The 16,245-nt window shown below is 36.1% G+C and overlaps 1 protein-coding gene across 1 annotated transcript in view; it reads right to left on the reverse strand.

Moving 5' to 3' along the window:
• Positions 1-7,172: 7,172 nt before the first annotated feature.
• Positions 7,173-16,245, reverse strand: part of RAB3GAP2 (RAB3 GTPase activating non-catalytic protein subunit 2) — a 110,884-nt gene continuing 101,811 nt past the window's right edge. Inside the window, 4 exon segments of the mRNA XM_044004566.1 lie at positions 7,173-8,006; positions 8,622-8,780; positions 9,563-9,784; positions 14,119-14,208. Coding sequence (XP_043860501.1) covers positions 7,851-8,006; positions 8,622-8,780; positions 9,563-9,784; positions 14,119-14,208 — 627 coding nt within the window. The 3' untranslated portion in view covers positions 7,173-7,850.

Consider the following 16,245-nt stretch of genomic DNA (forward strand, 5'->3'; position numbering starts at 1 on the left):
CTACATTAAAGGTTCCAAGAACTTGCAATATATTACAGAGGGCAAAAGAGCTAGGATTATAACCAAGAATAACCTATCCAGCAAAACAGTATTATCCTTCGGGGGGGGGGGGGCAGAGCTAAATGGACATTCAATGAAATAAATAGAAGACTTAAAAATATTCTTGATGGGGGCCGCTAGGTGGCACAGTGGATAAAGCACCGGCCCTGGATTCAGGAGTACCTGAGTTCAAATTGGGCCTCAGACACTTGACACTTACTAGCTGTGTGACCCTGGGCAAGTCACTTAACCCCCATTGCCCCGCAAAAAAAATAAATAAAATATTCCTGATGAAAAGACCAGAGCTGAATACAAATTCCAACTTTCAAATAAAAGAAACAAGAGAAGCACAAAAAGGTAAAAAGTAAAGAGAAATCATAAGGAATAATGTCAAGCTGTTTACATTCCTACATGGGAAAATGATACTTGTTATTCCTAAAATCTTTCTCATTATTAGGGCTCTTAGAGAGACTATACATAGACAGAGGGCATAGGTGTGAGTTGAATATGATGGCATAATTATCTAAAAATAAAATTAAGGGCTAAGAGGCATGCATTGGGAGAAGAGGAAAGGGAAAAGTAAGAATGGTGTAAATTACCTGAAAAAAAGAGGCATAGGGGGCAGCTAGGTGGTGCAGTGGATAAAGCACCAGCTCTGGAGTCAGGAGTACCTGAGTTCAAATCCGGCCTCAGACACTTGACACTTACTAGCTATGTGACGCTGGGCAAGTCACTTAACCCCCACTGCCCCGCAAAAAACAAAAAACAAACAAACGAACAAAAAAAGAGGCATAAAGGAGCTTTACAATGGAGGGAAAGATGGAGGGTAGGGTGCAAGGGGAAGAAGCTTGTGAACCTTAGTCTCAAAAGAATTGGCTCAAAAAGGGGAAAAAATAAACATTAATTTGGGTACAGAAATCTACCTTACCCTATCAGAAAACAGAAGGGCAAGGGGAGGTGGGGCTGGTAGAAGGGAAGACAGATCAGGGGAGGTAAAAGAAGGAAAACACTTGAGAACTGACAGGGTGAAAAGAGAATAGGATAAATGGGAAATAGGAGAGAAATGTATAAAAAATATGAAAAAAATTCAGCAAGTTTCTATGATAAAGACTTCATTTTTCAAACATATAGAGAATTGAGTCAAATTTATAGAAATAAGAGCTATTCCTCAATTCAGAAATGGTCAAAGGATATGAACAGGCAGTTTTAAAACAGTAATTAAAGCTATCTATAATCTTGAAAAAATGTTCTAAATCACTATTGATTAGAGAAATGCAAATTAAAACACCTTTGAGCTACTACCCCATACCTATCAAATTGGCTAATATGACAGAAAAGGAAAATGAAAAATATTGCAGGGGATGTGGGAAAATTGAGACACTAATGCACTGTTGAAGTTGTATACTGATTCAACCATTCTGTAGAGCAATTTGAAACTATGGACAAAGGGATATAAAACCCTTTCACCCAGAAATAACACTACCAGATCTGTATCCTAAAGAGATTTTTAAAAAGAAAAGGACCTATATGTACAAAAATATTTATAGCAGCCTTTTGTTTTGGGCAAAGAATTAGAAATTGAGGGACGTTCATCAATTGAGGAATGGCTGCAAAAGGTATTTCATTGTGATGGAGCACTATTGTGCTATAAGAAATGGCAAACAAGATAGCATCAGAAAAACCTGAAAAGTCTTACATGACCTGATGCAAAGTGAAATGAGTACACCAGAAGAGCATCAAATATAGTAACACCAATATTGTATGATAATCAACTGTGAATGACTTAGCTATTTTCAGCAATACAATGATTCAGGACAGTTCTGAAGGACTTATAATTAAAAATGCTATTCATCTCCAGAGAAAGAAGTGATGGAATCTGAATGCAGATTGAAGCATACTTTTTCTTTACTTTTGTTTTTGGAAGTGTTTTCTTTCACAACATGACTAATATGGAAATGTTTTGCATGATTGCACATGTATATCAAATTGCTTGCCTTGTCAGTGATGGGGAGGGAAAAGGAGGGTGGGAATTTGAAACTCAAATTTTTTTTTTAAAGCTAATTTTAGGGGGCAGCTAGGTGGCACAGTGGATAAAGCACCAGCCCTGAATTCAGGAGAACCTGAGTTCAAATCTGGCTTCAGACACTAGCTGTGTGACCCTGGGCAAGTCACTTCACCCTCATTGCCCCACCCCACCCCGCAAAAGCTAATGTTAAAAATTTTTACATGTAATTGGGGGAAAAGATTAAATAAAAAAATTACCAAGGAAAACTTCCTTGATATTCTAGAATCAGAGGATCTAAAATAAAGAAATCCACTATTACCTCCTGAAAGAGAACCCAAAATGAAAATTCCCAGGAATATTATAGCTAAATTCCAGAGCTCCCAGGCCAAGAAGAAAATATTGCAAGCAGCCAGAAAGAAATAATTCAAATATTATGGTGCTACAGTCAGGATAACACAAGATTTAGCAGCTTCTATGTTAAAGGATCAGAGGGGCTTGGAACATGATAGGGTAAAGGAGCTAGAACTACAACCAAAAATCACCTACCTAGAAAAACTTTGGGGGAAATAATATTCAGTGAAATAGAGGACTTAAAAATATTCCTGATGAAAAAACCATAGCTGAACACAAAATCTGACTTTCAAATACAAGAATCAAGAGAAGCATAAAAAGGTGAAGAAGAGTCATAAGGGATTCAGTAAGATTAAACTGTTTTCTTTCTTACATGCCAAGATGATACCTATATACCTAAGAACTTTCTCGTCATTAGGGCAGTCAGGAATATACACAAAAAAAGGACACATAAGTTGAATATGTTGAGATGATATCCAAAAAATTAAATTAAATTAAATTAAATTAAGGGTGAGAAAGGAGTGCTCTAGAAGAAGGGGAAACAAACAAGTAAATTGGGGCAAATTATCACATAAAAGGTGTGAAAGCTTTTACAATGGCAGGGAAGATGGGGGAAGTAGAGGGGAGTGCTTGAATCTTACTCTCATCAGTACTAGCTCAAAGAGGGAATTTCATGCAGTTAGGGATAGATATTACCCTATGGGAAAGTAGGAAAGGAAGGGAAGAGAAGGGGGAGGGTGTAATAGAAGGAAGGGCAAATTAGGGGAGGCAGTAGTCAAAAGCAAAACGAAGATGGACAGGATGAAAGAAAAGATAAAATAGAATAAATGGAAAAATAAGATGGAGGGAAATAGTAATCTCAGCTAATGGCCTCATTTCTCAAATGATATAGAGAGAATTGAGTCAAATTTATAAAAATAAGCACTATTCCCCAATTGATAAGTGATCAAAGTATATGGACAGGCACTTTTCAAAGTAATCAAAGTTACCTATAATTACATGGAAAAAAATGCTCTAAATCACTATTGATTAAAGCAATGCAAATTTAAACAACTTAACTACCACCCCACACCTATCAGGATTGGCTAATAAGAAAGAAAAGGAAAATGACAAACACTGGAAGGAATGGGGAAAATTGAGACACTAAAACATTGTTGATGGAGTTGTGAACTAATCCAACCATTCTGGAGTATGCACAAGGAGCAAATTGTGCATACCCTGTGACCTAGCAATACCATTACCATATCTGTGTCCCAAAGAGATAAAAAAAAGAAAAAAAAAAAAGGAAAAGGGCATATATATATATATATATATATATATATTATATATACACAAATATTTTTAGCAGCTCTTTTTGCAGTGGCAAAAGAATTGGAAATTGAGGGGATGTCCATCAATTGAGGAATGGCTGAATAAGTCGTGGTATATGATTGTGGTGGGAATATTATTGTACTTTAGAAATGACAAGCAGGATGCTCTCAGAAAAAAACCTGGAAAGACGCAAACAGATACAAAGTGAAATGAGCAGAAACAGGAGGGAAATTGTACATAATAACGACAATATTGTACAATGGTCAACTGTGAAAAGAAAATTTAAAAAAATGATCAATTGTGAAAGACAGCTATTCTCAGCAATATAGTAATCTAAGACAATTCTGAAGGATTTACAATGAAAGATGCTATCCATCTCCAGAGAAAGAATTGATCATGGAGTCTGAATACAGATTGAAGCATACTTTTAGAAAAAGACCAACTTACTTTAATTTTTTTGGTCTGTGTTCTTTCACAACATGACTAATATGGAAATATTTTGTATGACTACACATGTAAAACTGATATCAAATTTCTTCTCAATAAGGGGGAGAGAAGGGAGGGAGAGAATTTGGAACTCAAAATTTAAAAAACCTAAATGTTAAAAATTGTTTTTACATGTAATGGGGGGGATATTAAATACATTTTAAAAAGAACTGGTGATATCTCTCTGAACTTTTATTTATTTATTTATTGATTTATTTATTGATTTATTTGCGGGGCAATGGGGGTTAAGTGACTTGCCCAGGGTCACACAGCTAGTAAGTGTCTGAGGCCAGATTTGAACTCAGGTACTCCTGAATCCAGGGCCGGTGCTTTATCTACTGCGCCACCTAGCCGCCCCTCTCTGAACTTTTAGCTAGATTGTTTCTCTAATATGATTTATCAATAGGCTTGTACTTTTAATAATAATAATGATGATGCTGCTTCTGCTGATAGTTAATATTTATATATAGTGCTTAGTATGTCAGGTATTGTGCTAAGTGCTTTATCACCTTGTTTTATGTTCATAACCACGCTGGGAGTAGATGGTATTATTATCCCCATTTTATAAATAAAGACACTCAGGTAAGCAGAGGTTAAGTGACTTGCCTAGAGCCAATCAATAAGTATGTATTAAGTGCCTACCATGTGCTAGGCACTGTGCTTAGTGATAGGTCATAGAGTAAGTTTCTGAGGATAGATTTGAACCTTAGTCTTCCTCACTCCATACCCAGTGCTCTATCCACTGTGCCTACTAGCTGCCCCTACTCTTAAACAGGAGACTATTGAAAATAAGTCCACATTCAATAAACGTATGCCTTTTCAGCATTAAACGGTGACCTAATGGCATCTGGAATGAAATGTATTTCAGATGGATAGGCCTGTGGATGTGAATAAAAACTATAAATGTATAGTTTTTTCTTAAATTATACATTTAGTTTTATAGATTTAGAGTAGCCCTGTTTTTATGGATGAGGAATCTAGGATCTGGACAATCAATAGACTAACATACTTTAACTCTTATTCTAAATTAATTGCTTTAAACAGCAGACAATATAAAATGTTAAAAAGAACAGAAAATCACATTGTAGTTATTTTGAAAACTATATGAAGAATCTGCAAAAAATCTTGTATGCCAGGCTTCAGTGGATAGTTTTATGTTTCCAAAGCTTTTTTTTTTTTTTTTGGTTTTGTTTTGTTTTGTTTTTTAGTGAGGCAATTGGGGTCAAGTGACTTGCCCAGGGTCACACAGCCAGTAAGTGTTAAGTGTCTGAGGCCAGACCTGAACTCAGGTACTCCTGACTCCAGGGCAGGTGCTCTATCCACTGCGCCACCTAGCTGCCCCCCAAAACTTTTTTTGATAGATTATTAAATCATTGCAAAATGCAGCTTTAATTTTCAAATGACTAAGCTAATTTTCCTAGAGTGCAATAGATGGTAATTTAGAGAATCTTACTGTTTATTAAAATGGTTTTGTCTGTTAAATAACATATGCCTAGGGACACCTAGGTGGCCCAGTGAATAGAGAACCTGTCCGGGAGTCAGGAAGACCTGATTTCAAATCCAGCCTCAGACAGTTAGTAACTGTGTGATCCAGGGCAAATCACTTAACCCTGATTGCCTCAAAACCAAAACAATACAAAAAACTCATATACTCAGAGACCTATACTTGCCTGGGCAAGCAGAAGCTTATAAAATAAGTCAACCCATACTATTTTATACCGCAGGCTCACTGAATATTGAGTGTATCACTTAAAAGTATATTAGTTAGAGGGGCAGCTAGATGGTGCAGTGAATAGAGCACTGGCCCTGGATTCAGGAGTACCTGAGTTCAAATCTGGCCTCAGACACTTGACACTTACTAGCTGTGTGACCTTGGGCAAGTCACTTAACCCTCATTGCCCTGCCAAAAAAAAAAAAAAGCATATTAGTTAAACTCAGGCTAGCTGGGAGGCACAATGGATAGTGTGCTGGGCCTGCCATCTGGAAGATTCATCTTCCTGAATTCAAACTCAGCCTCAGACACTAACTAGCTGTGTGACTCTGAGCAAGTAACTTAGCTCTGTTTGCCTCAGTTTCCTCAATCTGTAAATTGAGCTAGAGAAGGAAATGGCAAACCACTCGTAAGAAAATGCCAATTAAGGTCATGAAGAGTCAGACAAAACTGAAAAACAACTGAACGTCCACAAAAAACTTAAGTTTCATTCAGTTGTATAGGCCCAAGCAAAGTGACTAAATATATAAAGCATTCTGGAAAATTCAAGTGATTGATAATTACATAATTTCAAGATTGAAAACACTGATTACCATTCCTAGGAAGGGGAAATCCTAAATGTTTACTAAACTTTAATTATGAGGTTTCAGTTAGGAGTAGAACACGCTCATATGTATTGAATAAAAATATTTTTACTATTTATTTGTTCACCCAACTTTTATCAGAGAAACTGCATTTTTCTCCTGAAAGGAATATTTATCAGTTTATTATTATTACCTTTACAGATATCAAGGTTGGCTTCTAACATTAGGGGGAAAAAAACCATGAGTTACTAAAAACAATTGCGATTGATGACAAATACATTAATTACAGTATATGGCTATCCTCCAGCAGTTTACTGGGATAAATACCTGGAATTTATTGAGCACTTACTACAAACCTAGCTAGCTGCTAGGTACTATGGGGTAGGTACAAAAGATGTTTTAAAACTACTGAAGCCTTCTCCACCCCACTGTGAGGTAGGCAGGTAGGTATTCTAAGTTCTAGCATCAACATGTATTTTCTTATTCCTGAGCACAGATATATTACCCAAATCCTGAAACCAGATAGTTCTCAAGTGCTAAGAAATTTTAAATTTAACATTATTTTCCCTCAGAGTTCTACCACCCATCCTTTTTTAAATACAAGATTTACAAAATAATACATTTTTTTTTACATTTATCTGATATGGACAAAACAATACCGTTAAAAAAAAAGCACATTTAAAAATTTGTCATTGGCATTCATTTTAATTTTACAGTGTTGGTCATGAACCTCATACTCCATTTCTTTGGCATTTTTAGTATACAGGTCCTTTCCCTGAACTATCTTATTCCATAAGGAAGGTCATTGTCCTTTTATGAAAACCGTGTGTATATTTCCTCTTAGAAGGGAACCTTCTCATATCTAAAGATCCTCTTTATAATGTCCCATGTGGGATAAAGCATGATAGCAAAAAGCATTTTCCTGACATTTATTTAAGGAATTTGAGATTCCCCACCCCCCGCCAAACTTTCCTGATGACTGTTCAATAACACATTTCAATTACAACAGTTAACATTTCAGAATATGAAATATAGACTCTAAAGGGTAAGAACATAGTCTGTAAATTATAATTGATTTAAAACAGTTAATTTTAACAATAAAGTTACATCACAAGTGCTGGAGTTGAAAATAAACTATGAAACTAATGTGATTAATGTCTGGCTACATTTTAACCTGTTGTCCACAGAGGTGGAACTTAGCCAGGACTCCATGTTTTAAAATGTTCAAGTTTATTTCTCATATTTTACAAAATCCATACAGAAGTATTCCCACCATAAATTCTGATGTTTTTTGTTAGTAAAATAACCATGCACTAATTCACGTTGAAGACAGTTTAAAGTATTCGTTAATCCAGCTGATATGTCACGAAGATGGAACAGAGATGGCATCCACAGCTTCAATGAGGTGTAAGGCCAGACTATATTGCCCATGGTTTTCTGGTAATAGCTCTATGACTTTATTTACTAGTTTAGTTGTTGTTGCAATTGGCACTTCAGTGTTATGAAGATCCTGGGGGTCCTACAAATTTGACATGAAGAATACTCCGTCAGGCATTTTAAAATTAGTAATATTTGTTACTATTTTTATAATAAAATGGAAAGATAGTACTTTAAGAAGTCTTTTTTCTCTTTCCTTCCAAAATAAAATTAGAAGTATTAGATTGATTTTAGGCATTTTTAAATGATGGATACATCTGAAAAATTCACCAATTCTACTAATATGATAGAATAAAATAATAACTGATGGAATTTATACAGAATTTTCAAGTTTATAATATGCATGTACATTATGGGAATTAAGTGCCAGTGGTCACATCATAATTAATTTCTGTTGCCTTCAAGGAAAGGCCTCTTTCCACTAAATTATAGTGTCTCAAAATGTGGTGGGGGAAAAAAAAGCCAACACCTAACCACATTTATTTGATAAAAACTAGGCATCTCAACCCCGAATAATTTCTTTGGACACTTCAGAGAATAATTCCAAAACCTACTATCCTTAATATCAAAACAACATGTTATTAACATGTAAAGAATAGCTGACACAGTACAGACAACCTTCTGCTTCAAATTAAAATACTTGTTAGATTTTTGGCTCCTAAAATCTTGCTTTTCATCTGCTCTTCTTTAGACTTACCATAGCTTTGAGCCAGGTACAGAGTGTTGGTGGTAGTCTAGCCAGCAGCTCCATGCCCTCTTTGGTCTGAGTGTGGAGTAAAGCATAGGCTAGCCTCTGCCCAGTCAGCACAAGGAGCTGAGATGCCAGCACTTCTTGGTCTTGCACCTGCAGAATGGCCTAAAGGTAAAGACAACAAGAAAGATGCAGTAAGGGACCTTGAGGTCTTCCATCTGAGCAGAGTGAAGAGGGAGAGAAAACACTAAATATTTTCCAGGCCACTTAAGGAAAATGTCAGTTACCTCCCTGAACTATGACCATGTGTTATTATAAGTCAAACAACTTAGAGTTTAGTCTTTAGACTTGACTCTCTGCCCAGCCAAACTTTTCCCATTTTGTGTATCAGCATAGTAAGGCTGTGCTCTTAAGCTTTTTAAAAAAATTTTAAAACAATATATCTGTTTTGTTTGTTTGTTTGCTTGTTTTTGCGGGACAATGAGGGTTAAGTGACTTGCCCAGGGTCACACAGCTAGTAAGTGTCAAGTGTCTGAGGCCACATTTGAACTCAGGTCTTTCTGAATCCAGGGCTGGTGCTTTATCCATTGAGTCACCTAGCTGCCTCACTCTTAAGCTTTTGACACAGGAAAAATGAGCAATGAAATGAAGCTAGGCACTCAATTTTATTTTTCCAATCAAATATAATTTCTTTACCATACAAACGAGATTTTTTTTTTTTAAGTGAGGCAATTGGGGTTAAGTGACTTGCCCAGGGTCACACAACTAGTAAGTGTTGTGTCTGAGGCCGGATTTGAACTCAGGTACTCCTGACTCCAAGGCCAGTGCTCTATCCACTACGCCATCTAGCTGCCCCCAAACGAGATTTTTAATGAAATTTATTCACCACTTTAGAAAGACCAATTTTACTCTTTATTTTCTTTGTATATCCAAAGAGTAAGGGTTACCTCTTCTCCAAGATGATCAACTCCATAATTATATAGTTCCAATACATAATGTCTTCTAATCACATCTTCATTAACTTGAAGGTGCTGGGCTAAATATACAGCCAGAGCTGGCCAGTCTCTGTCCTTGCCAAGAGGAATAATTGGTGCTTCATCAGAAGTTTCTTTGTCCTTAGGGACAGAATGTTGTAGCTGAACAGCTGCACTGATGATTTTCAATAAAAACTTGGAAACAAAGTATGAAAGTGAGAAAAATGGAAAGAAAGAAATCTTATTAATATGGATTTTAGCAAAATTACATCTCACTAGAAATATCAGCTATAGCAATTAGATACGAAAAAGAAACCTAGGGAATAAGCATAGGTGAAAAAACAAAATGATCACTTTTTAATTAATATGATGTTTTACTTAGAGAGCCCAAAAAGTCAACAAAACTAACTAAACAATAACTTAAGTAAATCTGAAAAAATGAATCCACATAAATCCTCACCATTTCTGTATATTACCAAGAAACCCAGAAGGAAGAGATTGTGAAATTCTATTTAAAATAGCTACCAGAAATGTAAAGTGCTTTGAACTCTTCTAGCAACTATATGAACATAACTACAAAACACTTTAGGATAATCGTGACAGACCTAAATAATGGAGAAATATTAACTGTTTATGGGTGAACCAAACCAATATAGTAAAAAGGATAGTACTAAGGGGAAAGGAATAAGCATTTATATAACACCTAGTAGGTGCTAGGTATTGTGCTAAGTGCTTTTTACAAATACTGTATTTGATCCTCATAACAACCATAAAAGGTAGATACTATTATTATCCCCATTTTATAGTTGAGAAAACTGAGGCAAACTGAGGCTAAGTGGCTTGTCCAGGGTCACAGTGTCTGAGACCAGATTTAAACTCAAGTCTTCCTGACCTGGGCCTTAGAGGCTCAATATTCTAACCATTGTACCATCAATTATCTAAATTAATTTGCATATTCAGTGTCATACCAAGCTACAGAAGGAAAACTTCATAGGGTTAGAAAGAGAACATTCATCTGGAAAAATTAAAGGTAAAGAATCTCAAGAGAAATGAAAAGAAATGGGAAGTAGGTGACTAACAGATCTCAAACTATACTAAAAATAAGTAATCATCAAAATTATTTAGTACTGGTTAAAAAGTAGAAAGGTTAGGGAGCAGCTAGGTGGCTCAGTGGTTAAAGCACGGGCCCTGGATTTAGGAGTTCCTGAGTTCAAATCCGACCTCAGACACTTGACACTTACTAGCTGTGTGACCCTGGGCAAGTCACTTAACCCCCATTGCCTCCCCCCCCCCCAAAAAAAAAAGTAGAAAGGCTGACTGGCATGGCTTAGAGAGACAGACACTGGGATTGTGGGGATGGGTGTGGCCAGGAAAACCACAGAGTGCTCATGTGCCCCAGGGCGGGGAGAGAAGTCCCAGACTCATTCCAGAGCTAAATTTGGCAATAATCTATTGCTGGATGGCAAATTGCAGAGGTTGATTTAAGGGGCAACAATCAGACTGCTCTAGATCAGTCAACTTTTGGAAGCACTGAAAGCTTATAGGTCCCCAGCTTGAACTGTTCCTGAGATCCTGGGGGTTTTGAGAAAAAAGAAATCGCGTGGAAGGGGATACTACACTCAATATCTCAAGGAAGAAGCAATAAGAACAGACCAGACCTCTCCAGACATGCACAGAACCTGGTCTTAACATCAAGTCCAAAGTCAGGAAGTAGGCAGGGAAAATAAGTAAACCAAAAAAAAATTCCCAACATAAAAAGCTAATTTGTTGCCATATGAAAAAATGTTGTAAATCAGTATTAATTGGAGAAATGCAAATTAAAACAACTCTGAGGGAGCTATCAGATTGGCTAATATTACAAAAAAGGAAAATAATAAATGTTGGAGAAGATGTGGAAAAATTTCAACACCAATTGTTGGTGGAGTTGTGAACTGATCCAACCATTCTGGAGAGCAAGTTGGAACTATGCCCAAAGGGCTATAGGGCTGCACATATCCTTTGACCCAGTAATACTACTACTAGGTCTATATCCCAAAGAGATCATAAAAAATGGAAAAGGACCCACATGTACAAAAATATTTATAGCAGCTCTCTTTGTGGTGACAAAGAGTTGGAAATTGATGGGATGCCCATCAACTGGGGAATTGCTGAACAAGTTGCAGCATAGAAATGTATTGGAATACTATTGTGCTATAAGAAATGACAAGCAGACAGATTTTAGAAAAACCTGGAAAGACAAGTGGACTGATGCTGAGTGAAGTGAGCAGAACCAGGAGAACATTGTACACAGTATCAACAACATATGGTGACAAAGATTCACAACATACAATCCCAGAAGAGAATGACTCCTAAGTATCTACAAGCAAAATCTCAAGAAAAACACAGCTTGGGCAAATTCAACTAGAATTCATGGAAGAGATAAAGCAAGAGTTTTAAAATGTTTATCAATGAAATGAGAGAGCTAGAGGAAAAAAGTGGAAAAAAAATTGGCAGCGGTGGTATAAAGGCAAGGCCTTGTCTGAGCTCTCCCAAATTCTGCTCCAAACATTAGCCTCAGAACAAATTCTGAAGTGGCAGAACCCACAAAAGAATGGGGTGAAACAATTTTCTAGCCTGAAAGGTTTGGCTCACTAGGGTGAGAGTGGAGTGTGTTACAGCATAGGCTGCACCCTGGCAAGCCAGCAGCAGGCTTTAGGGGAAAGTGAACTAGCAGCTTCCTGAGTTCTCCACCCACAGATTGTAAGGGGGTAGGGTAACTGATCAGAAGGAAATTTCCAGCACAGATTCCACTTTGCTGGCAATGGGTACACAACTTTGGTACACAGCTTATATGCAATTCTAGGTGGCAGTGCCAGGGCAATGAGGAGCACTAACACATTACAGTGGCATTATGTTCAAAAGGAAGAATAAATTCTACTTGGCTATTTTCTTGCAATTTGATTGGCACAAAAAAAGTTTGTAGTTGAAATTAGAATGTCTGTTATATGTATTATAGGGTTTCTTTGTTTTTGGTTTTTGCAGGGCAATGAGGGTTAAGTGACTTGCCCAGGATCACACAGCTAGTAAATGTCAAGTGTCTGAGTTCATATTTGAACTCAGGTCCTCCTGAATCCAGGGCCAGAGCTTTATCCACTGCGCCACCAAGCTGCCCCAGCCAATGAAATCTTTATCGCTAAATCCTCTTCTCTGTCTTTATCTTTCTTGATCTCCTTACAGTTTGCTGCTGATCATGCCTTTTTCCAGATATTACTCCCCGAGTTTTGTGATACTGTTCTGCCCTTGTTTATAAAAGACATTATTAGGCTGTGAGCTCCTTGAGAGCAGGAACAATCTTTTACCTTTCTTTATATTGCTAGCACTTAACATACATTTATTAAGTGTAGGTTCTATGCTAACTATTTAAAAAAAACAAAAACCCAGCATATGATGTGACCAGATCACCTTGAATGTATTCCTCTAAGTAGGAACGCTTTCTTTTTAATCATGATATCATTAGAATTTAATATCACCATAACTACTTAAAAGTTATTTTTAGTACTTGTAGCTATTATGCCCCTTTGGATGAACTTTAGGTTACCTTTTATTCAAAGTACCATAAAAATTTATAAAATAAATACATAAGATTCTGCAGGTGGATTATAGCTTATCTTTGCCAATCTAATTCCCAATATCATTATCCACATCCTGCTCTCTATACATGAGCATACCAGAGGGTTCTCTTTTGGCTCCTTTCATCTTGTCTCTTTATACTCTCTTGGTGACTCGATCAACATTATCAACTCATTTATGATCTCTATCTAAACAGCCCTCATCTGATTCCTGATGGGATAGTGGGTACCTTCAACAGTAATAGGAGAGTTAGGAAGAGGGGAGGGCTTGGAGGAAAGAAAGAAATTCAGTTTTGGACATGCTGAGTTTAAGAAGTCTTTGTGATGGGGCAGCTAGATGGCGCAGTGGTTAAAGCACCGGCCCTGGATTCAGGAGTACCTGAGTTCAAATCCGGCCTCAGACACTTGACACTTACTAGCTGTGTGACTGTGGGCAAGTCACTTAACCCCCATTGCCTAAAAAAAAAAAAAAAAAGAAAAAAAAAAGAAGTCTTTGTGATATCCCAACAGGCAGTGGGATATTCAAGACTAGAGATCAGGGGAGAGGCTACGACTGGATAAATAGAACAGAAGTGGAAATCATCCGAATTGAGATAACTGAAAGATTACTTCAACTCACTGGTCATGAAAGACTGCACACATAATTACAGTTAAATATTTGTAAATTATCAAAGAACTATATACTTCTTGACCCTGTATGTCCCTATCACTAGTCTGTCACTGCAGAAACACAAGGGTTACACTGTGGATGACTGTTTTTGTTTTTGTTTGATGCATATGCTCTGCCAAGGATAGAGAGTTTTTCACCTTTGGGCCAATTTTATGGTGACATGCTTGCTAAGTAAGCTGGTTCTTGGTCAAAAATAGTGTGTTACAGGGCTCATATTTATTATTAAAGAGGAAAAAAGAACTAATACTTACCTGCTGTCGAAGAGATATGAAATTTGGGTCCATCTCACCACTGGGTAGTAGCTGAATTGAAGTTAGGTCTTTAAAAAATGCATTTTTGCCCTGGAAAAAAATTATGTGATCACTTTTTGGGGATGTTATTGAAATTTTCCGTATTTCTGTAAAGTTCAAAGATTTTTTATTTAATTTTCTCTTAATCTCAGGATTGTTTAATTTATGTCATAAGAATGTGGCAAATAGTTAACCTTATGAGTATTTACATACCTGGATAGTGACATTAGCTATAAAAAGTTTTTATATAAGGTTTATAGGAAAGCCATATCAAGAAAATATTGAAAAATAAAAATTAGGAAGGAATAGATTTTATGTAACCTGGAGAAGAGGTTGCCAAAGGGTATATGAAAGATGTTGAAGACTGAATCACAGAAAATGGAACTGGTGGAAGAAAATGTTAATTTATAGCAGTATTTCCCAAATGGTAACCTGTTATACTTTATATCATACATAATATGAATAGCATTACATAAAGAAATTTTAATGATAGTGATATTTCCATTATGTATCAAAATGCTTATTACACATGGCAAATTTTTGGTTATGAAAAAGTATTTCATTTCCTCTTTTGTTCTAGAACTTTTCTAGCCCTACCCCATATTGCACTCTTTCCCAGAGGCTTTCCTAATTCCCAGTTAACTTGGAGGTATTTATGGATTTTGTTGCTATTGGTCATATACAAGATTATTTCTTCCTTTGACAAACATGATGATTTTTTTTCAAGAACTGATCATTCAACAGGTTCAATATTTAGTTGGAATGAAAAACAATACACAATAGTACAAGATGGCTTACAATAAAAGAAAAGTAGAGATGTAAGGATTATTCTACAGCTTAGTATTCAGGAGTGACAGCAAAAAAGCATGTCTGTGTGTTCAAGGAACAAAGTATACATTGACTAACTCCAAATGGCAGAAAAAACAAAAAACTATGAGGCAAGCTTATCTGTGAAAAAAAAATTAAGGAATAAGATGTTTTTAAAGCCCATATAAAAATTCAGGATTCAAGAATTCATTAATGAATCATTTTCCAATTCAGTGCATAAAATAAATAATAAAAGTGAAGCTAATATAAGATTTTTCAATATTATTTGCAGTAAGACATAATAGTCCTTTATCTGATATTGAGGCAGCAGAATTACAAGAGGAAAATGGAATAGATATAGGCAACTGTCTACATACATGAAATAATGCAATGAGAATAGAATATACCACAAAGGAAATGAAGATGAAGATTATAGAAAAGAATACCAATATTCATATCACAATTAATGAGGCAACTATAATTTCAAAGAAAAACAGTCCAGTAATTTATGTTCAGTGTACAGTTCAGTGAGCTCTTGCATTGTTAACATTTTTTTGTTTTAAAAGAACTGGTGTCAACTACAGCAAAAACTATTTTCTATACTACTGCCAAATACTTATCAACTTCAACTGATTATATCTTTAACATACTTGAATACTTGAAAATAAACTTAAATGCATTTTGATCTAATGATGGTAATATTATGCTGGGAGAAATATCTGAAGTAGCTATGGAAATGACAGAAAAATTTCCTGAAATCATCATTTTGCTCTTTAAATCATTGATTGTAATTATCACTTGATAATTTTAAAATCTGATATAAAAGCAGTTAACCATTTAAAAACCTTTCAGAAATAAATTAATTCTACTTATCACCAATCTAATAATAATGAAAACATGCTAGAAACTGTAACTAAAGAACTCGAAAACAAAAATGATTAAAACTGGGCTAGGACTGGGATTGAAGTGGGTGGCATTGAAGTGGTTTGTGAAGTGCTCTGGCTGTATGGTGCACATATTATACATGCATTCTTCCTGTATTTTGCTCTTATTCTGGTTTGGTAAAGAGATTAACATTAATTTCTTTCAAGGCCTTACTTTAGTGATTGATATTCTTTAAAAAAAAATTTTTTTTTTTTTTTTGTGAGGCAATTGGGGTTAAGTGACTTGCCCAGGGTCACACAGCTAGTAAGTGTCAAGTGTGTGAAGCCGGATTTGAATTCAGGTCCTCCTGACTCAAGGGCCAGTGCTCTATCCACTGCGCTACCTAGCTGCCCTAGT

Source organism: Dromiciops gliroides, chromosome 4, assembly GCF_019393635.1.
Source record: "Dromiciops gliroides isolate mDroGli1 chromosome 4, mDroGli1.pri, whole genome shotgun sequence".
In the NCBI taxonomy this organism is placed as follows: Eukaryota; Metazoa; Chordata; class Mammalia; order Microbiotheria; family Microbiotheriidae; genus Dromiciops; species Dromiciops gliroides.